This window comes from Podarcis erhardii (genome assembly GCF_964252035.2).
Source record: "Podarcis erhardii genome assembly, chromosome: 11".
Taxonomy (NCBI): Eukaryota; Metazoa; Chordata; class Lepidosauria; order Squamata; family Lacertidae; genus Podarcis; species Podarcis erhardii.
Window position 1 is genome coordinate 24,999,032 of NC_138501.1, and position 25,970 is coordinate 25,025,001.

A 25,970-nucleotide genomic window follows, 5' to 3' on the forward strand; every position below is an offset into this window, starting at 1 on the left:
CATGTTACGTAACAGAACTTTGCTTAACAATTTTGATTTTATCAATATAGGCACATCTAGTGCACCCAACATAACTGTGCACTCTCTCTTTCTTGGTTCTCTCTGTTTGCTCACATAAAATAAGTTTCAACTTCTACAGTTCCCCGCCAGCATCGTTCTTTTTTTAAAAAAGTCATTCTAACAGTTGGAAAAAATTCTAACAGTTGGAAAATTCTAACAGTTGGAAAAAAATATAGGAATTTCAGTACTCTGTGCCTGAACCACATTAATACTGAACAAGTAGAACTTGCAACAAGTCATTGCAGTGTGGACTGCTGCAACCCCTTGAACAGGCAAAGCTCAGTCAGATGCTCAGCAGGGGTATGTAAAGTGTAGGAGCACAAGGGGAATTGTGAAGAGATTAAAGGAACTCAGGCAGGCAGAGCAGTTGGTGAGTGACCAGCCCTTAAATCAGGCATGAGGAACCTTTGGCCCTCCAAATGCTGCTGAACTCTGGCATCCCTGGCTGGTAGAAGCTGCAGTTTGCAACGACTGGAAGACCAAAGATTGCACACACCAGCCCTAAATAATTACTTACATGTCTGAATGAGTCGAGCAGAGGCAAAAATGCAATTATAATGACTTAGACCTAAGTGTTGTGTGGGAAATGCAGAGGACAGATTATGATATAATGAAAAATGAAAATGCAGATGGATTTGGTGAAACCTTATTGTGGCAAGAGTTAAATTCTGTGGTTCTGTCATCAGACTGTGAGATGGGTGTGCTGAGCAGACTTGCGAAAACTTTTCAGGGGGAGGATTTAGCTGTTCAGCACCATGATCAGCTCCTCTCGAGCCGTTTCCCAAATGTGTGTGATGAGTTAGGATAGCTGGAGTGCCAGTATATCCCAGTTTAGCAATGGCTGTGTGAGTGCCCACAAAAAAACAATAGAGAGCACTAGAGTCAATTGTGTGGGAGTCATCTGCTTGCCTGGTAGCAGCTACCTGATTTTGCTAATCCGTTTTGGCTAGTACTAGGACCAGCACAGGCTCCTTGTGGCTAGCAGATGTTACACATGCCAAGTCAGAACTTATTATACTCGCAGAAACCCTCTTGTCTCATATGCAGCAGGTTAATAATCCTGTTCTATGCTATGATCTGTGGCACTTAAAGGGAGAAGCTGTCTGTCATCTTTAGTTCCCCCCTCCTTTCAGTCCCAAATTAGGTTGCAAATTCAAACTATGTGCAAATTCATTTACCTTTTCCAGCTCTAAGATCCATTTTACCGAAATCTAATAAGTCAGGAAAACTGTATATAGAATTGCAGATTATAGTTTGAAGAAATGGTATCTCTCTTCTGTAGATGCTTGTATTTTTACTCAAAAGTAATCTTCACCATTTGAGAGTTTTGTTTTTAAAAGAATATTTAATAGAATTATAAGACAAGGAATTTGATAGGCAGTAGGAGTAGAAAAATATGAAATCTGAACTTTGCTCCTCTGCTTTCAGTGGTTGGCTCAAGTGTACCAGTCACAGGGAATGATGGTTGCAGCAGAGATGTGTTACCGGAAAAGTCTGCAACTGGCATCTCAGCAGGGCCACTGGAATGGAAAGCTCTCTAGTCTACTAAGGCTTGCTAAGCTTGCCCTGGAAATCTGCATGGTAAGAGAGCCAAGTTAATAAATATATTGTATATGTGGGGCTGCCTTTGAAACCAGTTTGGAAACTATAGAAACAAGTGCAGAATTCAGCAGCCAGCTTATTCACCAGGACCAGAAGGTCTGAGCATATCACACCAATTCTGGCCTGGCTGCATTGGCTACCAATTAGTTTATAGGTTCATTTCAAAGTGCTGGTTTTGCATGAAGCAGCTGAGGACCTCAATACCTCAAGGGCCTCTTCTCCCCATATGAACCAGCCTGGACCTTCCTGTCTTCATCAGAGGCCCAAATCCATGTGCCTCACATGAGAAAGGTGCAAAGGATGTCCACACAATAATGGCCTTTTTCAGTGTCCCCTCCCCCCAGGTTTCTGGAATGTTTTTCTAGGGAAACACTCCTGAAACTGTCATAGTCCAGTTTTAGGTGGCAGGCTTAAGACATTTTTAATTACATAGTAGTTAAGTTAGTCTCTCCTGTAGTGCTCATCTTTGTCCTTATTGTGTTGCTCAGGAATTTTATATTGCACATTGCTTTAAATCTTCTGGGTTTAAATTGATTTTATCTGTTTGTATTTTATCCTCGTAAGCTGCTTTGATTCTTTAAAAAAATAAAAGTAGTAGTAATAACGATATGATAAAATGAACTGATTGCACGTGAACTGAATTTAAAACGTAATATGGTTCTTCTCATCTCACAATTGTGCGTAAAATAGTGCTCTAGCTTCCAGCAAAATAGATTACAGGCTATTTCAGGACTATATATGGATTCCTAACATTTGGATAGCTGGAATAATGAAAGTTCAAAATGTGCTTGTCCAACACTTTGGTGACAGCTAGAACAGTAACTCTGGCTTAAGCACTATTTGGAAAAGGCTTCATCTCGTCTGCATAGATTACAATTCCATCTGACAGTATGAAATACTGCTTTTACCCTTTCTTTCATAATTATAAGTGAAATCAAGCAGCTGGGGGAAGTGTTGCTATTTTCATAATACATTTTCTCTGAAAGTGATTAGAAGAAATACCCTTATGCAATTTGTATGGATGAACCATTTTGCCCATACATTTTAATTCTGTTTGTGGATTCAAAAGTACTTCATCCAACATGTTGCATTACTTTAATTGAAGCTGGCAAGTGAGTTTTCTAGGAGTTGATCTATCACTGTCCAGGGATTTTTCTGCGATGAGAATGTTTTGACTGATAAGAGATCATAATCTAGGAAGATAGATTAGTTGTTCTGTTACATCAGCAGTTCTAGGAGGCTGTTTTATTACATTATAATTCAAAGCTGCAGGTCATAATTATCTATGTGGTATACAGGTAAGCAATCTGTCATGCAACATCGCAATTAAAACCACTGACCATTATGACACAATGATATAAAACATTGTTTTTAAATTTGTTTTTGTTTAAAGGGTAATATTTCAAATGAACACTGGCCATCCCTGGTTCAGGAAGCCACAACAGAAGCTTTGAAGCTTTCCTTCTGTCCATTGGGTGTTCTGTTGCAGGCGCTTCTGCAGTACAACCGCAAAATGGGGTCAAGGTGTGCATTGATCTGTATGTTATGTGTTAACTGTCTATGCATTTTGTCAGCATTTTGGCTATAATTAAAATATACCTAATGTAACATGCCCATATGTTCTAATTCAGAAAATGTCCAGATGGTAAATTTTATAAAGCAAAACCTTATTAAAATCCTGCTCTTTATAAGGGGGCTAAAGTGTAGGGGGAAACCACAGGTTTTCCACTGCAATAAGATACAAAATAGACAGATGGAAGATTTTTAAAAAACACCCATAATGGTAAAGATCCAGAGAAGCTCTCTGTTCATAATATGAAAATGAGGCTTGCAATTGTAGATTTTTGTGAAGTTTCCACTGACTTGCTTCCTCAAGAGCAGGAGCTACTAGAGGGAGAGCAGACAACATATCTAGATGTACATTCAGTTATTTTACTCCAGGAAGGTCCTTGCAGAGCTAATCTGAAGCCCAGGGCTGGAGTCTTGTTCTCTGCATGACAGCGTAAGTCCAGCAAGCCCCTGGCAGGGCCTCTTGGCTGGCTTAACCCTCCGAGGCCTGGAGCAAGTGTATCTAGCTGCCCCCCCCATGGACCTGTTCTAGGGGGTGGCAAAGCTCTAGCCCATGGGTCTGATTATCTCATGAGGCTGCTTTCAAAGGAACATGGCTACAAAGGAACAATCAGGACATTAAAGTTCCTGATTGTTCCTTTGTAAGTGGGGATCACTGACAATTGCACTGTGTCCCTTTGCAGGTGTGGTTTGAATTCAAACCATACCACTAAGCAGACTTCAAAGGGGCTCACTGTAGCCACTGGTCAGCTAGGTCCTCTGCCCGCCTGCCGTCAAATTTCACTCTGAGGGTTGTGAAATGAAGGTTTGTATCCAATAAAGTAATTTTCTTGCACAAGGACTTCCAACTGCACCACAGGGTGTTCCCTTCCTACATATCGCCCCCAAATCTGTTCTGGAGGTTTCTGCAGCCCTCGGGAGCAGATTGGAGAACATGGGTAGAGGAGAGGAAGTCCCATTGTGCAGGTAGAAGTCCTTGTGCTAATAGGCTTGTCCCTAATGAAGTCATCTTAAGGTTCCAGCCCATCAGCAGCATCCAGTTCTCCAGTTCTTGCATGCAAATTATTTGCTGAATCACAACAAAGCAGCCTGACATAGTGATGATATGTTCCATTGAGTCCATGCAGTAGGAGATTAGTGACATGTAACAGGTTGTTCTAATGGAGTGGTCCACTATTTTCTTCTTGCTCCAGCAGTAGGTTTGCTCCCTGCTCTTTTGTTGAAAGTGCCCCAGATTTATGTAAGAACTTGCTGTACAGATATAAATTTTGCTTTTTGAAAGCAAGGTTGAAACCTGAGCCCTTACAATGCTGTAGATTCACTCTTGTTTTCTAGTTTTCTCATCACATTTTGCAACGTTTTCTGTTTCCTTTGTAGGGAAACTCGCCGCATGCTAGAAAGAGTGGTGTATCAACCTGGGTATCCAGAAACTGTCACATCAGTTGCCCGGTGGTATCTGTTAAGGCACTTGTATGCCAAAGATGATTATGAATTAATAGATGTGAGTAGCGCTTATCTTTTGAATTCTTTATCTTAGGAATTAGATAAGGCCACATGGTTCTCCTAAGTACTAGAGAGCAGGAGGGCTCATGGGCTGCCTGCCTTGCTGCATCCCAAGTACGCTGTTGTCAGGGACAAAATGTCAGGTGTACTGATGCTTTAGCAGAGGGAGCGTGTTCATTTCCCTCTGGTCAGTAGAAAAATTACTATGGGAACATAGCTCAGAGGTAGAATATACATATTAGGCCTTTGTAGCCTGGAATCAGCCACATGACCTCCTTTGCTTATGACCTATGTTGTAGTCTTGTTGGTAAGCAACAATGTGGAGTGGGAGACCAGCCCACCAGAAGAGTCTCTGAGGAGTACTTGCCTAGAGAAAGAGTCAGCATCCAAAGTCAGGTCCAGTCCTAGGGTCAGGGAAACAGCAATCCACGGTCCAGGGGTCAGGGAATCAGATGGTCAAGGGTCAAGAGGAGCAGGAAGCAGCAAGGTAGGGCCAGGAACTACAAGTGCTGTTTCCAGCATCTAACTGCTGGTGGAAGCTCTGCTTACGAAGGCTGAAGCCAGCTGGTTCTCATCAGCACCTTTCCCTCTGTGTCCCTGAAGGCTGATCAGCTGCAGGTGGAGTCACTGCCTTCTCCCCCTTCGGGCTGCTGTTCAGCAGGCAAAGCTGACTCCTGGCCCATGACAACTTCTATGGAACACTAGTCCTTCTTGGTCATTGAAATTAATTAACATAACTAAATTAGGTTCCTTAATTTTAATACACTTACTCTGAGTTGGACTAGCATTGGCTACAATAACTTTAACTTTAATTCCTCTCCAACCAAGATATATTTCAGCATCAACATTATTATTTCCTTCATTTCTCCTGCAGGCTCTTGTAGCAAATGCCAGAGCTAATGGAGATGTTCGAGCTTTGGAGCTAGACAAGAAACTCTCAGCCGCAGCAACATCCTAGTGTCATTTTCACTGGGAGATTGACAGATGGAAGCCCATGGCAATAACATCCACTTAGCAATTGTTCTTTAAAAGTCAAGGTTCCTGTTTGTTAAACAATTAGGATTAATTTTCCAACATATTTTAAAAGGAGTCTGTCATTAAACCAGTTGAAAATCAGTGGAAGTTTGTTTTGTGCTCAACTGAATCTACCTATTGCATGAAAGATTCCAGCAGATGCCTATGGACTTGGGAAGCACAGAGTAAAACATTGTTTCCATCTGATGAAGAGCCTGATAAATATTTCCATGAATTAAGCAAATATGAGCTGAGAAATTACCAAACCCCATACTATATTGCACCAAAGCTTTTGCCAATTTGCATATGTATCAGTATCTCTTTTTTACTATTTAGAGGTGAACCTTAGCACACCTTCTCAGGCATAGGAAATAATATTAGTTTGGTGGTATTGATGATTAAATGTGTATAATGTGTTGAAACACATGCAAAATGTTTGTTTTGGAATTTGCAATGCTGCTTCTACAGTTCAGGGCCATTTGATTATTGCAATAAGACATAACTTTGTTCCATTGTTAGCAATTTTCACATGAAATTTAAAATAATGCATTTATTCTTCTGTTGGCACTGAACTTCTGCGTCAAGGATATCTTTCAGAATGTGATCAAGTACTGGAACAATCTGCAAATATCCATGTCCTAGCATATGTTGCTTGGTTTTGATTTCTGGGACAGAAATCAATTGCCACAAAGGAAAACTTCAGTTTTGTTCCTTAACTTCCTGCATAATAATGTTTTTATGAATGGTGTGAAACTACTATAGTAGAGACTTCTGGGGCACCAGGGACAAGTCTGCTCCGAGTCTGGTTGCCTAGGAATGTACCCCAAAGTGAGTGGAAATCTTCATCTAAGGCTGAATTTGTTTGGGGGGGGGGTTGAGAATGAAAAAAGATGTTATGTTCATTCTGTGATTCTATTTTCAGATGGCTTTTTTTTTTTTTTTTACAAATGTCAGGTTTCTTTAAAGCACGAAGTCAATGTCTTGAGGCTATAATTGGAAATGGACTTAAATGGGGCTGGGGAGAGGGGCTTTTCAGCATCTTGTTTCTCTACTGAAATTCTTCCTACAGCGGCTTCTATCCTCTGTAGAGAAAAAAAATGCAGGTACCTGCACTTTGTTCAAGCAAGACTAGACAGTAGCTGGAAGCTGTGTGTATGTATTTTCAGCAGAATGATGGTGCACAGGGGAAAGCTTAAGAAATGTCTCCCTCCATGCCAGTCTACCACTTCATGTTGCAATCTCAGATTGTGTTGTGGGGTGTATGCGTGTGTGTGTGTGTGTGTGCGGTTTTTAAATATATATTAGAATTAAGCCTTTGTTTCAAATATTCTGGAGAATTCCATTTTTGACTCAGATGCATCAGATTCTACATGGTTTAGGCCTGTACTGATTGTGGGCTTTTATAATTAATACCAATGTTTTTGCTTATTATTTTACTGAAATCTTTCTATGTGTTGGTTTATATGCCATTACGATGTGATGATAATTGCAGTAAATCTAAACACTTGGGATTTCTCAGTGCCTGAAAGAGTGTTTAATGCCTTGGGAGAGCTGTATTTTTTTTATTATTTCAGAAACTCATTATCTACATTGCCAGGTTTTATAAATGCCAGTTGTGAAAGCCATTTAAGTATTAGAAAGACATACAGAGTGTTGTTATGCCTGGAGCCTACCATTCTTCATCCTGTAAAAATTAAATAACAAGTAGCAAGAGAACAGAGAAAGTGGCTTTTATCTTCGGACTATAAGGTATGTTGCTAACATCTCCCCTCAAACAGTCGCCAACATTGTTGAAGATAGCAAGGTTAAAGGTAGTCAAAGTTTCCTCCCCCTGCCCCTGCCTCTATTCATTTCTATCACTCATAGATGGGAAGGTAAAATGCCACTATTTCAGAAGTAACTCCCTGAGTAAGTGCCACATTTTCCCTCCAGTGCAAGAAGACTAGCTTTCTGAAATGTCAGTAAGAGAAGCAATTATAATTCCTAAACTGCACATTGCGAGACTGAAGAAGAAAGAATGTAATTCCCTTACGGCTTTAAATGAAGACAGTGACTGATACGGAAGAGCTATCTACAGTGCAGTCATGTTTTGTATCTGCTTGGCACTATATTTTCCTTGAAGCAGAATTGTAGCTCAGACACTGCAGAGGGTATCGGGATCTGAAAGAGCAGTGGTGCTTGGAATTTAGTCCTCCCAGGAGCCACCAATCTGTCAGTCCTCAGGCACTGCGGAGCACATGAGGACACTGAGGAGAGAGGAAAAAGGGGGCACCTCGACACTCTTGGCTACCACTGCTGTCCTGCTTGAAGATAAGGAAATAAAAGGGCCAGCATAGTTCTTGGGAAACTAGTGGGGAAAGGGACATTCATTTCCCAAGCCTTTTGAATGGCCCAGGAAATAAGCAGTTTACTTTTTTGGAAACAAAACTGGTGCACTTCCAAGATGTTACCCATTGCAAAATTACTGAACAGCAATCTTTTGAGGTTAAGAAAATGGTGATGAATTGTATTTGCGATCTCTTAATGCGAGAGAAAGTACAGAAAGTTGGTCAAGGAACAGTAATGAGTTGCACAGCCTTCTTCATTCCAGTTTTGCAACCTTTCGGAATGCTTTTCATCCTTTATGCCATGCTACCTTTGAGAGAGGTCCAGCATTATGCCAATGGATACAAGAGGACTTTCCCTTTCTCTCCTCCCAACCTGCACCCCCCATCTACTCCACGGGTCCCCCAACCCTCCAAAGTAGATTTTAGGGATGTGAGGGGAGAGCAAGAATGAGCCATTCCCTTATACAAGTAGTCATCCTTAGTCACAAACCTGGATATCACTTAGATATCACTTTCTGCCTTTTTCCTATCCTAATTCTCTGTGCCAAAATAGAAACAGCAAAAACAAACAAACAAAAAAAAACCAACAAAACAAATCTGTAGGTAAAACACTATGTAGGTAAGAATAATCATTTGAATTTTCAAGACTGGTTACTGAAGGCATGAACTTACAGCATATTCATAAAATTAGGTGGGTTTGAGGGGCAAATTATATGTAGGTGTCTGTTTATATGAATAGCACCTGTACCTGATTTTAAAAAATACACTGCAAAGATTTAGTAGGCCTGTTTGTAATTTCTGTCTGAGGCTAGAAAAACAGGCATTTATGGCATTGAGAATTTCAGAATGTAACAATTACTGGTTAATAATCAATTACCAAAGTAGACCAAGCAATTGCTTATACAACAATTACTGACAGCCCTTACATTTTATTTTTTTCCAAAATATAAATTCTAATATAGGAATATTATTCAGATTGATTTGACTTAAAACTAATATAGACATTGCATCATTAATATACAATACTAATCTTCTAGGGAGACATAAGAAAACAAGCTTGATATAGTAGAATTCTTGAGCTTATTTTTTGCAATCTCTTACACACTTTCCCAAGATGGACTAAATGCAAATGTTTTAAGAAGTGGGATCAGTCTTCTTGAATTTCAGTTATCTTCCGCCGTATCTTTTTCATGTCTTGCTTGAACTTTTCTTCTTCGAGTTTAAGCTTTGCTGTCTGTATTTGTTTAAGTGCATTGAGTGAGTCACGGATTGACTGAAATCCTGGTAAATAGCAGGCATGGTTAGGGTGACAAAAACTCGTTTTAATAACACTTTTTTTCTTTTTATAAAAGCTACTGAACAACCCTTTACTCACATACTACCTGTGCTAAAGTTTGCTGAATTAAATCAGTTTCTTCTCTTCCCATGAAAGTGCAATAATAATTACTTTCAATCTCTTTGCTGGAGGATATCACCCTACTTAATTTTTCTTAGGTGCTATGAGCAAAATTGCAAATTTAGGGGAAGGAGTAGCCAATGTGGTTCCCCACCTCAGATGTTTCAGACTCCCTTGGGAGGTTCTAGACTCTCCTTCATTGGAGTTTTAAAAGCAGCAGTTGGATGACCATCTGTCATGGATGCTTCAGTTGAGATTCCTGCATTTCAGGGGGTTAGACTAGATGACCCTCCCTCCCAGCTCTACAATTCTTTGAACTCCCATCAGCCCAGGCCAGCATAGCCAATAGCCAGGAATTATTGGGGGGCGGGGGGGGTGGAGTCCAAAGCATCTGGAAGGCAGCATGCCAGCTACCGCTGTGTTATGTGATACCACACTCTGGGAAACCCCAAACGTTGAGAGAAGGCTTTTTGTGGGGTGTCAGGAGCTGTTCATTGAATAGAAGAGCCATGGCCACCATGGCAGGGTTGTATCACCTGATGCATGTCAGGGGTGGCCCCCAGTCAGATTTGAGTCCCACCATACTTACCAACCAGCAGTTGGGCTGCTTGATTCTGGATACATACCCAATGCCTTGGCCGAAACCTACTTACATCTGTAATCAATAAAGTTGTGGCCTAGTTCAACCCAGTACCAATGCCCTGGGTCTTATTTATGGTTGGCCCCTCACTGGGTCACAGGCATCATGTGCCTGAGTATGCAAACACAGCATCTTACTAGGATGGAACCCTGAGAATTTGCTGTGGGCTTGTTGGTTTTCCTCCATTAACCAGAGGTGAGTTCATCTGATAAGATTTGGTTCTTGAAGTTGTTCCCCAAACAAGCAGGCTCGTAATTACAGGAGAACTCTTGTAACCCTTCCTGGTTATTCACAGGGATGCATTTTTGTGGGCAACCAAGGCTGCTAAGGCTGCTGCTGCTACAACTACAACTGCCCAGTGGCCAATCTGCTCACAGCCATCATGAGATTGTTACTGGAAATAATGATCCACCCACAAATAAGGTAACTTGCTACTTGCTTTGTCTCATAGTAAATGTGACGTCTAAAACACACCTTGTAGCCAATAAGTGTGACTTGGGGAAAAACGACCAGAAATAGGTAGCAGATTTGTGTTTCGTTATTGTGGATTTCAGTTATTGTCAGAACAATATGCAATGACTTGATTTTGACATTACCGACAGAAACATCCTTCACCAAGCTATGAGGGGGTTATGAACAGCACACAGAAATACGAAATTTCTGGTGTAGTTTGGTAAGTACACCTGATTGGAGGGTAAGGCGAGGACTTAATAGGTTTCTCTATGCATTTCCTTAAAGAAACCCACCAAAAATCTTACCTGATCTGTATTCACTTTGGATTTCCTCCAGCTCATGCCACATCAGTTTTTCAAATCTAGCAATCCTTGCATGAAGCTTATTTTGGTCATTTTTCACTTGGTTCAGCTCTGTGTTAAATTGTTCTGTTTTATCAGTGCTTTCTATTCTTTTGGAGAGGAAATAATAACTATCATCCGTTTTCTTTTCCACTGTGTCCTTTTAAAATAAAGATTTATGACAAATCAATATAATTACAGGATTTGGAACCGTTTTTACTGCCTTCCACAAAACTGCATCTAAGTTACCTATTCTTTCCCATAAAGACTATTTATAAATATTTTAAATTTTACAGGATTATGTTTGGGGTGTTAGGGGGAGAGAATAGTACCTCTGGTGGGGGGGACACTGTGCTCCTTCTGGGGTAGCTTGCCCACTTTCAGTATCCACCCTGCACTTGGCTCTCACCTGTGGCTCCTAGAAGCTGCCAGCATGAGACAGCAGCCACATCCCAGGAATGGCTTTGACTGGTTGGCTAAACCAGGTGAGGGTAGCCGATGGCTCTCAAACCCTTGGTGAGTTAGGGGCTTCCCCTACATGCAAAGACAAGCTCTGGTGGGATTGAGGAGATGAGACCAATATTAGGTCCAACAGTCAAGGAAGCAGTTTCTGCATGTGCTGTAGAAGAAAGTAAGGGGCAGATGGGATTCATCAACCTGGGAAGGTAGCCCATCTAGGACAGGCATAGGCAAACTCTGGCCTGCCAGATGTTTTGGGACTACAATTCCTATCATCCCTGACCACTGGTCCTGTTAGCTAGGGATCATGGGAGTTGTAGTCCCAAAAGATCTGGAGGGCCAAGTTTGCCTATGCCTGATCTAGGAGAAAGAAAACCTTGACCCTAAACATCTGCTTTGCGGGATATATCTGGGAGAAGAAAAGGCTAAGGTGTGAACGCAGTCGCTAAGGCGGTTGAATGGCCCCTTGTACGCCTCCTTCCGGCAACACCTGCAGCCAAGCCGGTGCCAAATATATCACTCTGATTTCCTTTGGGCCACATCAGCGAGACTGAAAGGAGGGTCTTCTTGTCTGGGCAGCCCAGGACCTCCATACACACTGCCCAGGCATGCACTCCAGGGAGGGCACTTCAGTGCTGCTAATGCAGCAGTTTGACTTCACCCCACTACCCAGAGGCGCACTCTGTTGTCTCAAGACAGATGGATGCCAATAGAGTTCTATCCAACATTATGGCAATAGAATTCTATTCAACATCAGTCCTACTTAGATAAGCTGTAAGCCGCCCAGAGTGGCTGGGGCAACCCAGCCAGGTGGACAGGGTATAAATAAAAAAATTATTAGAGTAGATCCACTTAAGTGAATGGATGTAAGTTAGCCATATACATTAATTTCAGTGGGTACTAACGTTGGATACAACACTTTTATTTCAGTTTTTAATCCTAGTAGAACAGGGTCTGTAGATTTTTTTTACTGCACAAATTACTTCGATACATTTTTCAGCTGGCTCAGCTCTGTGTTAGATTGCTGTGGTTTTTTGGTGCTTTTTGTCCTTTTGGTGAGAGGAATCTTCCATTTTATTTTCCTCCATTTCTGTTCCACCAATATGCTTTAGAACAAAACAAATAAACAGATAGGCACCTGCCTCAATTATATGGGGAAGTGTCACTTCCAGGCAGCAGCCAAGAACTTGTGTTGGGCTAAGATGAGACAGGGTGGGGTAATAGTTATATAATGCTGTTCTAGGACTGGGGAGGCAGGTCCTTTAATTGCCATTATGCTCCCTGAGACAACCTTGGACCGCTCACTATCCTACAGCCTAACCTACCTCACAGGGCTCTTGTGAAAATAAAATTGACTTGAGGGGAGAAAGGACATGGAAACAATGTATGCCACCTTGAGCCTCTTGCAAGAAAGGTGAGATATAAATGCAAACAAAAAATTTAAAACTGCATTGTGGAGCATGTTAAGGACACATTTTGAAATAGCAAGCAGCTGTACTTAGACAACGCTCAACCACTTAATGAGCATCTTGCTCATTTATATATTTCTTGTTGCCTTTGCTCAGTTAACAAATAGAAATGTGAATTGTTAATAGTGGTTGCAGCAATCCAAGAAAGTCTTTGAATATCTACTTGGGGCAGCTGAAATGAAAGATCCAGTCATCCTCTCATTGTGGTACTCTAGATATCTCCATTGTCCTCTCCTATCAGCAATGAAATTAACTATGGCCAAAGGAATGCTCACCCTGTACTTGTTATTATGGCAATAATGATTATTAAGAGAATGAACCTCCCAAAACCTGCCCTGTTAAAGGAAGGAGACATTTTTTCCCTTAAATTCAAAGCGATCCAGCACTTGATATTTTTGAGGTTACCAACATTGACCTTGATGTTTTAATATAGGAAATGTGACATTTTAAACTTGCTATGTAATGTCAATAATTTAGGCTTAGCAGTTACTTAGATTTCAGACTCTTGTATATAAGAACTGGATCTCTCACTCCTGTGATGTGACTTAATGAAATGAATCTTTCCAGCGGCATCCAGAATTTTGTGTGAGACATTTAATTCAGATAAACACTGAGAGCCCTAATCCTGGAACAAGGATTTCCTGAAGCTAAACACTCAACTTAAGTGCTTGCATGGAGCCAGGAACTCTTCTACTGCCAAGAATCTAAACTAATTTAGAATGTCGCTCATTGAAAAGTAGGCACTTTGCCATCCATGGGAGGCTTATTGAAGCCACTGTGTTAAGATTTTGCTTTTGATGCAAAGTATGATACCCATAGTGGAAGGTAATTTTATTTTTTATGATGCATGCTTTCTGTATGTTCCATTTCATAAAAGTAGTATTTTACCACTTGACAGCACTATGTTGAGCACAAGGGCCAAAATAGTGCCGAATATCAGATCTCTGATAGTAATATTTGACCCCCCTTATACTCAGATTCCTTTCATGTGCATTTGCTTTGCCTCTGCGTCCATTTTCCCTTCTCAGTTTATCCTAAGGGAAGTCTCTCCCAATTTTCTCTTTGCCTGAGTTGTCCCTGCTCTCCCTAGTTCCCATTGCTTAAAGGGGCATTATTCCACCTATGTGTGCCATGAAAGTATTTAAAATCCTTAATTATGGGCACTTTCACAAGGTCTAGGTAAGTAAGTCTTCCTAGGTTCACTGTAACATCCATTAGAAGTAATAATTCTAAGTATACTTACCAGTCTTTCTTTCACTGAATAAAGACACTGATTTATGAGAGAGGCCTGTTCTTGCTCAGATCTCCTCAACTCATTTTCTATCCACTTCCGCTGGTTTTGGATTTGATCCTTAAAGTCATTTAAAACACCATTTATCCTAGCATTTAAAGATACCATTAGTGAATATTCATGCAACACAGTACGATAACTATATCCAGTTAAATTTGGAGACCTCCCTATCTCTGTCAAAAAAACACACTCAACATTTACCTTTTAAGGTGGCTGGAACATTACTAAGCTATATCTCACACACGCCTTTTTATATTGTCTAATTTTGTGTCTGCTAAATATAACTTTCTCAAGGCAGCCAACTTTCATGTGTGGCAGCATCGATCAATCAAGTAAATATAGTCACCACAGAATCACATTTGAGATATATTTTGAATTCATTCCATATACTTCCAAGTTTTGTAAAGTTCTGCATGTGAGATGTAATTCCTGACTTTCTGCTCAAGGGTGTACAGTAGATATCAGCGTAATACTTGGACCCAAGAGTATTCCCAAATAAGAAGCAACTAAAAAAACCAAAAACCTGACACTTGAGTCATTTTATTCCACTCATTTTTCAGTATAATATGTTAGCTTATGAACACAATTTCTGAGCTAGAAAACCTAAAGACTTAAAAAGAAAAAATCTGAACCTAACATCCAGCTATGCAACAGGTGGGTGGGAGTATAAAAGGCCAGAATAATACTGAGAAACAGAACTGGTTGAGAATACGAAATCTCCAAAGCGTAGCCTGAGGATCTGAAACACAGGCCTAGTTAGACCATCCTGAAAGTAAGAGACGAGGCGCCTTGATATGAACAACAGTGACAAAGCATGAGCCAGAGATGGGAGTCTCTCTGTGGGAGTGTGTACCTACATACATAACATCAGCAATAATTGGTGAAGTGACTCAAGGCCATGTTTTACTCATAGCTCTGAACCTATGTGATTTTGTGGTTCACTTTAGCATGACTCATGTAGTTAAGTTTTGAATTAGTTATATATAGAAAAAGAGTCTCAGATAAATTAAGAAATTTGCAGAGAAAACCAGAAGACCTGTGTAGAGAGACCTTAGTGTGGAGTGAAAAGTTGAAAGGGGTGGGTCGCAAAAAATAAACCTTAAGCCTCATAATGCGTCCTCCCCCGTAAAAAGACTTTTGGCATTATGGTGACAGCAGTCATGAAATTTAAAGACGCCTGCTTCTTGGGAGAAAAGCAATGACAAACCTAGACAGCATCTTAAAAAACAGAAACATCACCTTGCCAACAAAGGTCCGTATAGTTAAAGCTATGGTTTTCCCAGTAGTGATGTATGGAAGTGAGAGCTGGACCATCAAGAAGGCTGATCGCCGAAGAATTGATGCTTTTGAATTCTGGTGCTGGAGGAGACTCTTGAGAGTCCCATGGACTGCAAAAAGATCCAACCTATCCATTCTGAAGGAAATCAGCCCTGAGTGCTCTCTGGAAGGACAGATCCTGAATCTGAGGCTCCAATACTTTGGCCACCTCATGAGAAGAGAACACTCCCTGGAAAAGACCCTGATGTTGGGAAAGATGGAGGGCACAAGGAGAAGGGGATGACAGAGGACGAGATGGTTGGACAGTGTTCTCGAAGCTACCAGCATGAATTTGACCAAACTGCGGGAGGCAGTGGAAGACAGGAGTGCCAGGCGTGCTCTGGTCCATGAGGTCACGAAGAGTCGGAGACGACTAAATGACTAAACAGCAACATTAATGTCTCCAGTGAGCAAAGTTATTGTTAGAGCAAAGTTATTGTTAGATTTCTCACATTATCACACAAAACAAAAGAAAGAAAACACTTGCACATACAAAAACTAAACCATCAAGAAGGGGCCCTGATGGAATTCTTTCTCATGAATGTGCTAGATTTCTATACAAAGGGATTTATAAATGCAGGGAAACAAGGTGCAAACACCTTTGCACATGCATAATCTCTGGGCTATGGTTCATAATAAATGGTTACAATAAAGGGGGAAAGTGCAATTCTTCCCTTGCTTTTTGAGGGGCAAGAGTATCACTTTGGCAATTTACTCTGTGACCAATATTGTTAGGTTTCTATCAAACTTTTCTCACTAGTTTGTCAAGATTCCCAAAAGCATGTAAATAAATGGTTCTGTTTTGCGCTGTCATAAAAATTCCATTGGTCTAAACTAGGTGTGTTAATAAAGTTAAAAAGCTTCCACCACCTACTTGAGATCCAGGAGCTGCAATTCATGATGTTGATTTCCTTGTATTGCCTTCAAATTTGAGTTTTGCTCTGAGTTTGAAGTGTCGATCTTGCCTAAAAGCTGCATTACCTAATAAGAATTCAACAGGGAACACTCTTTATAAGGCAGAATTCCAGCACTTACATTAAACACACATTATTGCTGCAGTGAGTGGGAAAAGCCAGAATTTCTGACAGGCCCATTCTTAAAAGCTTTTCTCAGAATTAATTTAACTCAGTAATAAAGGCTTGCCATCAACTGGTACAAAATAATTTAGTATCCGCCAGAATTTCGCTGATTAAATTATGTGTATCGACAACTCTTAAAACCCAGTGAATTCAGTGTGGCTTTCAGGAGCAGTTATAACTGACTAAAATGTTAGGGTCATGATAGAGTTTGAGAGTACATAAGGGTGCTTAGATAAGATTGAGGAAAAATCAGTTTTATATTTGGGAAATGTATTCTGAGGTACAACTGTACTACAATTGACCGCAGGCCATCAGTGAACAAAGCCAGTTTAGTACTCTTGAAGGGACAAAGTGGTGTGAGATTTTTAGTGTTAGCTGTTGAAGTTCTGTTTTGCATTCTGATCTTACGTGTAATCCAGGGAGGGCTGTATCGTGATTATTTCTGGGTGTGTGGCTAAGCTCTGGACATTTTCCCCTGTCTCTTTCTCTCTGTGTGTGTGTGTCTTTTCCTGTTGAGCTTTTATTTGTCATTTTTCCCCTGCTTGATGTCTCTCCATAGGAAAAGACTAACTTTGTTTTTACATTCTTTGGTATTCTGGTATATGTGATTTATGACATGCATTTATTCTATTTTACTTGGATTGCGGAAACATCATTTTCTGCCAAGAGGAAGACAGGTTTGAAACATGCCTCTGACCACATTTTTCCGGTGAAATATTTCCACTTGCACCCTCTCAAGAATACCTGTCTTTTGAGAAAGACAGTAAACTGTCAGTAAGGAATACAGGAGATTGGGAAATAAAGTGTGGCTACTATCCCATAAAGAATGAAGGCAATACTGAAGCAAAAGAAAAGACCAGCCACCTAATGCCTGCTAAAGAATAGCTTTGGTCTTTAATAGAGCAGGGCTTAATCTCCAAAACTGAGAAACCATGAATATTATATGTAGCAATATACGTGGGTAGCTTATTTTCTATTAGTACTGCAAACATCTGAACATTCATGTTGGATCAGATACCTTCAAAAAGTATGCAGTTTAAAAAGTTCTTACAATGAGGTTACATCAACAGTCTTTATCTTACATACTTGTCAAAGAATGACAGAATTATAGAGTTGAAAGGGACCTAGAGGGTCACTTAGTGCAACCCCCTGGAATGCAGGAATCTCAACTGAAGACAGATGGCCACCCAACCTCTGCTTAAAATCCTCTAGTGAAGGAAACTGACTCCAGGTGTAAGGGGGCTATTGGTAAAGTGCCCTCTATGGACCCCCCCCCACTCCTCTGTTGGGAGGCCACCATGAATGTGGGTTTACCTGGTACAGCGGTGAATGGCTAAACCAACTACTATTAATTTCTCACAATTCCCTTGAGTGATACGATTGTTGATGCTCCAGGGCTCTGTGGGAAGCTTTTGCCTGTCTATCACTCAGTAAGTTGGCTGGGAATCCAGGGGAGGCACCTGCAGTGGTGGGCCCTGTCTAATGCCTCAGGGTGCCTGGTGCTGACACTGTTTTGGGGTTACAGGCCTATATATGTCAAAAAAGGTAGAGCTAGCAAGCAATAGCTAATCTCCTTATAGATATGAAAGTGTAATCCACTGCTGTCTATTACGTTAATAAGTCTGCACATGCTCAGTGGCAGAGTTGAGGCTGGCAGCAGTCACCTTTATGGGCAGCTAGCTCATTACCTCAGAACAGTTTGGATGCTGCCTTTTTGCCTCCTTTCTGTAAGGCCCTGAATGCCTAAGAGCAGGTTAGTAGTAAGGTTCCCTTTAAAGTTTTTAAATGAATTACGCATCTCCTCAGCAAGTTCCTTGCTTGTTGATGTTTTTGTGTTGCAAAGGGCTGTAAATTTCAGTTCCTGAGTGCCAGCTTGTTTGCGAGAGAGCTGCTGTGGAACTGAAGTGAACAACAAAATGCTCTGTCTTCATTACTTGCTAACCGTACCCAGATTTCACATATCTGAGATTTACAGATAGGCTTTCCAGACAGGCTTATGCAACTTTTATTTTTTGGTGTGATTCTTACATTCTTTTGTTTATCAAATGTTGTCTTTATTAAGTGTCTCTGAAGAGATTCATACAAAGGTAAATCAAAACACCAAACAGAAGCATATAAATAAGGTAATTTTAGGACACTTATGTAAATTATACGATTAATAAAACAGAGCACTGTTCTCCCAAAGTTCTTTCTTTCAGGTTGTGTCATCAGAAAACTTTTTCCTGAAGCTTAATCTATATGCTGGCTGGAAGGGCAAATTGCCTCTTCTCTGTGCTCACAAACAATTTTGTCCTCTTAATATAGACATTCCCAGACTGAGCTTTTGCCCTCAAGCATGAGCCTGAAATGCACAAAACACTGAAAATCGGGCTCCTGTAAGATTAAATCTAAAATTATTTTGGGATTTCAATCTTTTTTTAAAAAAAAAAAACCTGGAAAAAACTCTGTATTCTTACAACTCCATTCTATTAATATTAATAATTTTACACACCTTTGTACAGTATTTAGTTTTCAGTACTGAAGAAGTACTACCTCTCACAATATTTATTATTAACAATCCAATGGATTCTTTTAAACAAACCATAGGTAACACTAACCACAGTTTGTCTGTTTAGATGATACAAGCTGCCATTAAGCAAAGATGGTAGTAATTGCTTCCAAACAGCTCAACAGAAGAAGCAAAATGGGAGACCATGTAAGCCAAGGCTTTCTGTAACTCCTTCATGGTACATTAAATTATAGTTCAAACTCAGCCTCCGTCTTTCACCAAGGTCAGTCAGTAGTTTAGAATCAAATGGGGAACTGGGGCAATGCCTTAAAGATCTGAATAACAAACATTCAGATTCACTCACCTTCAACTCCAAATTATTAGCATAATTTTCAACAGTAGACTTGATTGCATGAATTTCTTTCTCTTGTTTTGAGATCTCGTGCCTGATGATATTTATATCTCCAGAGAGCTTTGCAATGCTGGCATCACATCTGGAAGCAAAGGTGGATGACAGAATGCAAAGTAGTGTTAACAGTCCTCAAAAACTCCCACAGCCCCATCAATACCTAGCACCATCTCTCACCTAGAAGTGCATCGACCCAAACCTTTAACTTTCCTCCATAAGGCAGAATCCATACACCATGCACTTAGCTCTTTGACTCTTACCTAAAGACACCCCCTCCAATCAATTCATTCTATCTGAGGCTGCCTTTGAAGAGTATCTTGAAACTACACTGGTGCAAAATGTTAACCAGAGCAGTTGCTGTAACACCCGTTCTGCACAATAGCATTGGTTTCCATGTTCATGTTATTTTGTTAGGCAACATCAAGGCTTGCAAATATGGAGGTAATCATTCCTGGGCACAGAACCAAGAGGCCGAGCTTTCTTTTTTAAGATAAAAAATAAGTCTATAACCCTCTTAGAAAGTTGTGAAGCAAAACATGTAGATACCCTAAGACATTTCTGTGAAATGAGGCAGCCTGGCTGCTCCTGCCTACCAGTGCTTTTAGCCAATGGGTGAATAATTTTTATGATTGAAAAGTGAGTTGTTTGGATACAAGGAAATAGGAATCCATGGGATCCTAAAGAGATGCCAACACACCCATCCCTTATTGCACTGTTCCTAGTTTACTCTTATTTTCTTGTCCTTGGCAGCTTCATAGTTTCTCCTTCCGTTTTTCTTAGCAGCAAGGAGGCATTTTTCTGGTGGGTGTGTATTGCTCTACAGGAGGGAAAGTACAGTATTTTATTAAGAATTTACTGTATAATTAACTTACAGCGCAATGCTATACATATCCACTCAGAAGACAGTCTCTTTGTGTTTAATGGGGCATATTCCCAGGTAAGTGGCTGCAGGATGGCAGCTTAGGTTTTGGTTTGGCACTGGGGAAAGCTGGGTTCTTGTGCCTTGCTGGATTGCAGGGGTGTAGTATTGGGGGGGGGGGTGCCAGAGGGGCTGTGGCATGGATTTTTGAGGGGGCTCGAAGCAGCCGTCCCCATGCAGCCGCCTAGCCCAGCGCTTCTCTCTCCTGGGTGTCAGAAGAACCAACACCCACAGCGAGAAGCGTTGGGCTGGGCTGCACTGGGGGCATAAATTTTCCCTATCACTCATGCTCTAGAAGGGCGCATTCCCTGAACATGGAAAAGTAGCTTTCAGATGTGTAGAGACGGGTCCTAAGCAAGCACAGTAATAGCTTTTGTACTAGAGGTTTTTCAGTATTTCAAATTAGGTTAGCTCAACATTTCCATAAGAGAGCACTAGTAACAAGCAATATGCAAAAAGTGCTCATAATGTGGTATCAATCATTCCCTTGTACTATAGCTTAATCTAAGAGCAATTACTCATTGAAAATTGACTGCTTAAATACAGCTACTAAAGCCAGCCTTTATTGCTGCAATGTCAGGAGGTTGTGCTGAGCCTAGAGATTTGTGCTCGCTCATCTCACTCTCACAAAAAAGGTGGAATAAATTGGCCTTACTTTAATAAAATAACCCAGGGAACTAACACTAATTATTTAGATCACTACTTGCTCTGTTAATTATATAGGAAAGTGTCACATTTTAAATTGTTTATCCCCTGCAGTTCCCAATACGGTGTTTCAGTGCCAACCTTAAGGCCAGAATATAATGCACACTCTTTGAGACACTATTAAATACGCAGGCCAAGTTCAATAACTACTCCAAAAGGGGTGATCTTGTGGCAGATGGGATATCTGTGCAAAAGTATTGAATGGTGATTCAGTTTTATCGACCACACGTTTTCCTATGTTGCTTAATATTTGTGTACTTGATCTACACAAAGCTGACCCACCAATACCATTCCAAGGCCAATAAATAATTTCTTTTGTTTGACTCTTGTGACTAAGGAGTTTGTGAAATCAAGACAGCTTCTGTGATCCATGAATAAAAGCTTGAAAGTGCAATTCCTGTAGTTTCTGTCCAAAAGCCTCTTTCCAATTCCAGTCTATTTAAAACCCAGTAACCACCTGCAAAGCAGAACCATTATAACTTACCCCATATCCCTGTTTCTAGTTTCAGCTCATGTTAATAATCCTATTTTTATCAATCATCTCACTGTGTGGCAATATTAATGAGGCAATATTTATACCAAAATTTAACATAGTATTATATGTTTGGGGTGGAGGAAATAGGCTCTGTGTAAGATCCTTCTGCATCCAGCAAATGTTAAAATAAAAGCCTGGCTAGCTTCCTGTGTTGAGGTGATAGCATGGCCATTAAAGGGAACAAAGGAACGGGGCTCTGGGTGAGACAGCAAATGGGTGGGGCCCCTCCCCCCCCCCCAGATCACAGTTAGTTAGAAGATAGTGCTGGAGTCTGGAGTAGAGTTTGGCTGTGTCGTAACCTAGAAGTAAAGCAGCAATCTGGAGAGTCAGAGCAATGTTTGATTTCTATTTGAATCCAAGGCTGTAGCTGTGGGAGAACAAGATGGTTTTTTGGGTGTTCATGTTGTGAACCCCTCCATCATAGGCTCAGGTGGTATATATGTGTAAATAAACCATATATCATGAAGACTCCACAGTCTTCGCTGTGTGCCACTTCCAAAAGGAAACATGAGCCCTGGGTAAGATCCTGGAAAGCCTGGAATTTCTCACTGCTCAGAAATGGGAATGATGTACAACAACATGTACAGAACATTTTCTCCAGCTTTGAACTTAAGAGGCACCAGTTCAGCGTTCTACAAATGGGAGTCTTCAATTATAAAACCAAGGTATTAGAGGAAAACTTCAAAACTACATGATAGATTAAATCACTTGTGTCCCCCCCCCCTAAAAAAAAGAAGAGACCTACGTGTTTCAGTACCATGGCCGTGGAATGGGATCTACACTTCGCCCAGATGCCGTGATACTGATCATTGCCACTGCATGCCGAAGCTGCTATTTGCCCCAGGAGAGAAAGTTCTTTTGGGCAAGTAGCAGCTTCCTGTTCAGAGCAAATGGTGCTGAGAGGAGCAATTTTCATCAGGCCCATAGTGCTGGTGTAATGTAACTCCCTATGCCACCAGCACCAATTCTGATTTGGATCAGCCTCTATCCACCACCACACAGTTCATAGAGAGAAGGTGGCAAACCACACATTTAATGTAACACATAGTTTGTTATTGTAATGTGCTTTGTTTAAGGACACGCCGTTTTAGGGTTGGGGTGTTTGTATGGAGAAGGTTCTTGTGTCGCCACACAATGCATCTGCCCCCACGGTGGAACACAGAGAATGGCCTCTTCCAAAAATCTGAAGGCGCAGGTATGATGATAAAACGAGTGGTGCTCCTTCAGCTTTTTGGGTCCCCAGCACAAGATGTTGTAAATGTGAGCCAAGGTGCAAATATTGTTGAGGTAGGTTTCCCTCAGTAGAGCATGTCACACTTACCTAGCTACTCTTCCACGTAGATCTCCAACTCCCTGCAAGTGTTTATGGTCTAGACTCTGCATAGCAAAGTTAGTTCCTGATGTTGCATCATCTCTTGATTTTATTTGCCTCTCCAGAACCTATAATTTGAGTAGAATTGTAAAGGACTATACCAATACGTGTTCAGTTTATTGTTTTATACAAATTATTGTTGTTGCTTTTATTATTATTTATTAAATTTGTATACCACCCATCATTTGAAGATTGCAGGGTGGTGGTTCACAACATAAGAACACGTGTTATACAAACACACGAACTGCTGTTATTACTTAAAATGGGGGGCCTTACATTGGAAGCTAAACAGCAGCTGAGTCTGCACTGGTTTACATTTTTAATGGGCTAACGCAATTCCTTTACCTTAGAGATTATCACGTTCCTCAGACCTGGTGGTACCTTTGGAAGTTGACGGTCCCACACTGTCAAAGCTTCCAATATCTGCCTGTCTTTGTGTATACAATTTCCATCCATATTGCCGACATTTAATATAGAATCTTGAGATATGGGGAAGGTTCCTAAGGCCCTAATCACATTATTTGTATTTTCCCTGGAAAGTGAACTGGTCTCCAAACCAAACAATCCAATGGATGAATAAACTAGGTCTGACAGCATAGTGGCAGCTGAATAATGAAAGTGTAGAGCAGTTTGTACTGTGGAAATGGGGACTTTGCTGTGGTCCAAATGGAAAGAAGGGAGGCCGTGCATAACCTGAAAGCAGGAAGGCCAAACCTAGAAAGAAAGTTCCTTGAAACCACACAATATTCCTCACACCCATCTCCCTAATGGCAAGACATTTGGTCTGGTTCAGATGCAAGGGGAAATCATCATTCCACACTATATGAATTAGAGTTGTATGGGCCCTGAACAAGCCAGGCTTTGAAATTTATCCTGGCTTCTTTTAACAAATCAACTTTAGACAAACCATTATTTCCATTCTCATGGCAATGAAAGGTGAAAGGGGAGGGGCAGCATGTGAGTAAAAGGCTCACCATAGTTCATTCAGATAGCAGGAAACCATGGCTTCTGTTATGCCTTAATTGGACCATAGTGTGTGGCTCTAGAGCTGCCCAGAAACTTAATTTTAAGAAACATATTGCTGTTAGTTATCAACAGGGAAGGCAGGCATAGCCAGGCTGCAGGCTGCCTGAGACTATCACAAAACTGTGTTACTGATACTGCCTGTGCCACAAGTTCACCACCTAAGGACTAAATGCTAATAGTGGGGTGGGAGAGCTGAAAATAATGCCAAAATATTTCACACCAGGCCATCGATACGCCACTTTGGTTCCAGATAGTACATGGGTAGACAAGTCTGAAAAGCCCGGGACACAATGTTTCCCCCTGTATGTTCACACAGTACATTTGTTAATGTGGCTGATACTTCTGGCACTCGATTATATGTACGGTAACACTCAGGCCCAGATGAGACATTTTTTTTATTTTCTTCAGTGACGGTGTGAATCATGAGAGCTATATACAGTGAGAGGGGTGTTTCTCTCTCTGAAATAGGAAGTACACTCTGAGTATTGTATTTTCTTTCATGTTTGATGCTGTTAAATCAAATAAGGCTGGGATGAAGGTTTTATGGTCATATTTGCAGGGGGTTGGGCTAGATGACCTTTGGGGATACCTTCCAATTGTATAATTCCATTGTTCTATGATTTTTTTGGGGGGGGGGTAAACCTGGTGTTTATTTTGCTCTAGGAGGCTTAGTTTGGTCAGAATCTAGTAAAAACTTCCAGAGTTAATGCAAAATACATTACTTCTGATAAATGAGCCACTATAGCTGCTAGAGGGCCATGAAAATTTGTGTCCTGGGCTATTTAGACTTGTCTACCCATGTACTATCTGAAACCAAAGGGAAACATTGGTTGCCAGATGTGATTTTTTTTCCAGCTGTCCCACTCCACTATAAAGCTGCTGTTAATTCTGAGAATTCACGAGAGTGTGGGAATAGAGAACATTATCTCCTTTGCTGCCTTCAACTTTGTTCTAAGTGATTCATTATTATTTCATGAATATAACTGAAACAACAATGTTTAAGTACTCTTTTAAAACATTTTTAATTATGCTGAATCTCCCCATAATTTGAAATACTGTATTAGAATGTGTCTGTCCTCCTAATGGTTTTGTTATTTTATATAACATGGAAGTGCTGATTGCTTAGCAAGTAGCAGGACAAACCAAAGAAATCCATCGTGGCTTTATGACTCTTCTCAATTTACCTCCTCATGTGGAATATCATTAATGCTTCCATCGATATAGTTGCTATGACTCTGAGAATAGGGTTGTTATATTACAGTCTCCCTGGTGGCCAACTCTGCCAGGATCTAAATTCATGGTTATTATGGCAGTCTCGTCTTCCAGTGCAAAAGAGGCTAATTAAAAACAACCTTTGTGCCAGGAAGTATTTCATTATTATGACGGTTTTTTAAATGCTAGGTTTGTGTGTGGGTAAAATAAATGTCTCGACTCAAGGGGGGGGGGATTGCAGCTACCTGACCCCCAATTAACACCCAGTTTCATGCATGGAAGAAGAGAAAGCCACAATAATCTGTAAGCAAAACATAAGGTATGAGGGAAGCTGGCTGTAGAATCCTAAAAAAAAAACTTGAGCTAGGTCGAGAAACATATAGTAGGGAGCTTTTTTCATCAATAGAGTATGGAGAAACATTCCCCATCTACAATTTGAAAGGCTAGAGTCCATAATTCTGCCACCTCGTAGTTCTAAATTTTTAAGCTCTGGGGATGGGGGTGTCTTGTTGGTGTTTCTCTAGTGTTTGAGCTGTACCAGGGAATGCTTCTTGGATTATTGTTATGGGGCAAAGACACAAGGGCCCTAAAATGTTTCAGGAAGGCTAGAGTCTAAGTCAGAGCTTTCCAAACTATCTCACAACACATTAGTGTTTTGGCTGCAGTGTCTAGGTGTGTTGTGTGAACTCTCCCAGCGCTCCTCCCGAGGCTGGAAAGAGGTTAGTTTAACCTCTGGTTTGCTAGTAAAACTGAATTACTGTGTCACACGAAATGATACATGTCT

The 25,970-nt window shown here is 40.8% G+C and overlaps 2 protein-coding genes across 4 annotated transcripts in view; one reads left to right on the forward strand and one right to left on the reverse strand.

Annotated features, from left to right (window-relative positions):
- Window positions 1-5,850, forward strand: part of SKIC3 (SKI3 subunit of superkiller complex) — a 43,371-nt gene extending 37,521 nt beyond the window's left edge. For both annotated transcript variants that reach the window (XM_081880304.1, XM_081880305.1), the window contains exons 38-41: window positions 1,489-1,641; window positions 3,056-3,186; window positions 4,609-4,732; window positions 5,609-5,850. In XM_081880304.1, coding sequence (XP_081736430.1) covers window positions 1,489-1,641; window positions 3,056-3,186; window positions 4,609-4,732; window positions 5,609-5,692 — 492 coding nt within the window. In that variant the 3' untranslated portion in view covers window positions 5,693-5,850. The remainder of the gene's footprint in view (window positions 1-1,488; window positions 1,642-3,055; window positions 3,187-4,608; window positions 4,733-5,608) is intronic.
- A 1,189-nt stretch (window positions 5,851-7,039) lies between these two features.
- Window positions 7,040-25,970, reverse strand: part of FAM81B (family with sequence similarity 81 member B) — a 34,386-nt gene continuing 15,455 nt past the window's right edge. For both annotated transcript variants that reach the window (XM_081880545.1, XM_081880544.1), the window contains 6 exons: window positions 22,898-23,016; window positions 19,373-19,502; window positions 16,316-16,422; window positions 14,077-14,212; window positions 10,870-11,065; window positions 7,040-9,356 (listed from right to left, as the gene is read on the reverse strand). In XM_081880545.1, coding sequence (XP_081736671.1) covers window positions 9,223-9,356; window positions 10,870-11,065; window positions 14,077-14,212; window positions 16,316-16,422; window positions 19,373-19,502; window positions 22,898-23,016 — 822 coding nt within the window. In that variant the 3' untranslated portion in view covers window positions 7,040-9,222. The remainder of the gene's footprint in view (window positions 9,357-10,869; window positions 11,066-14,076; window positions 14,213-16,315; window positions 16,423-19,372; window positions 19,503-22,897; window positions 23,017-25,970) is intronic.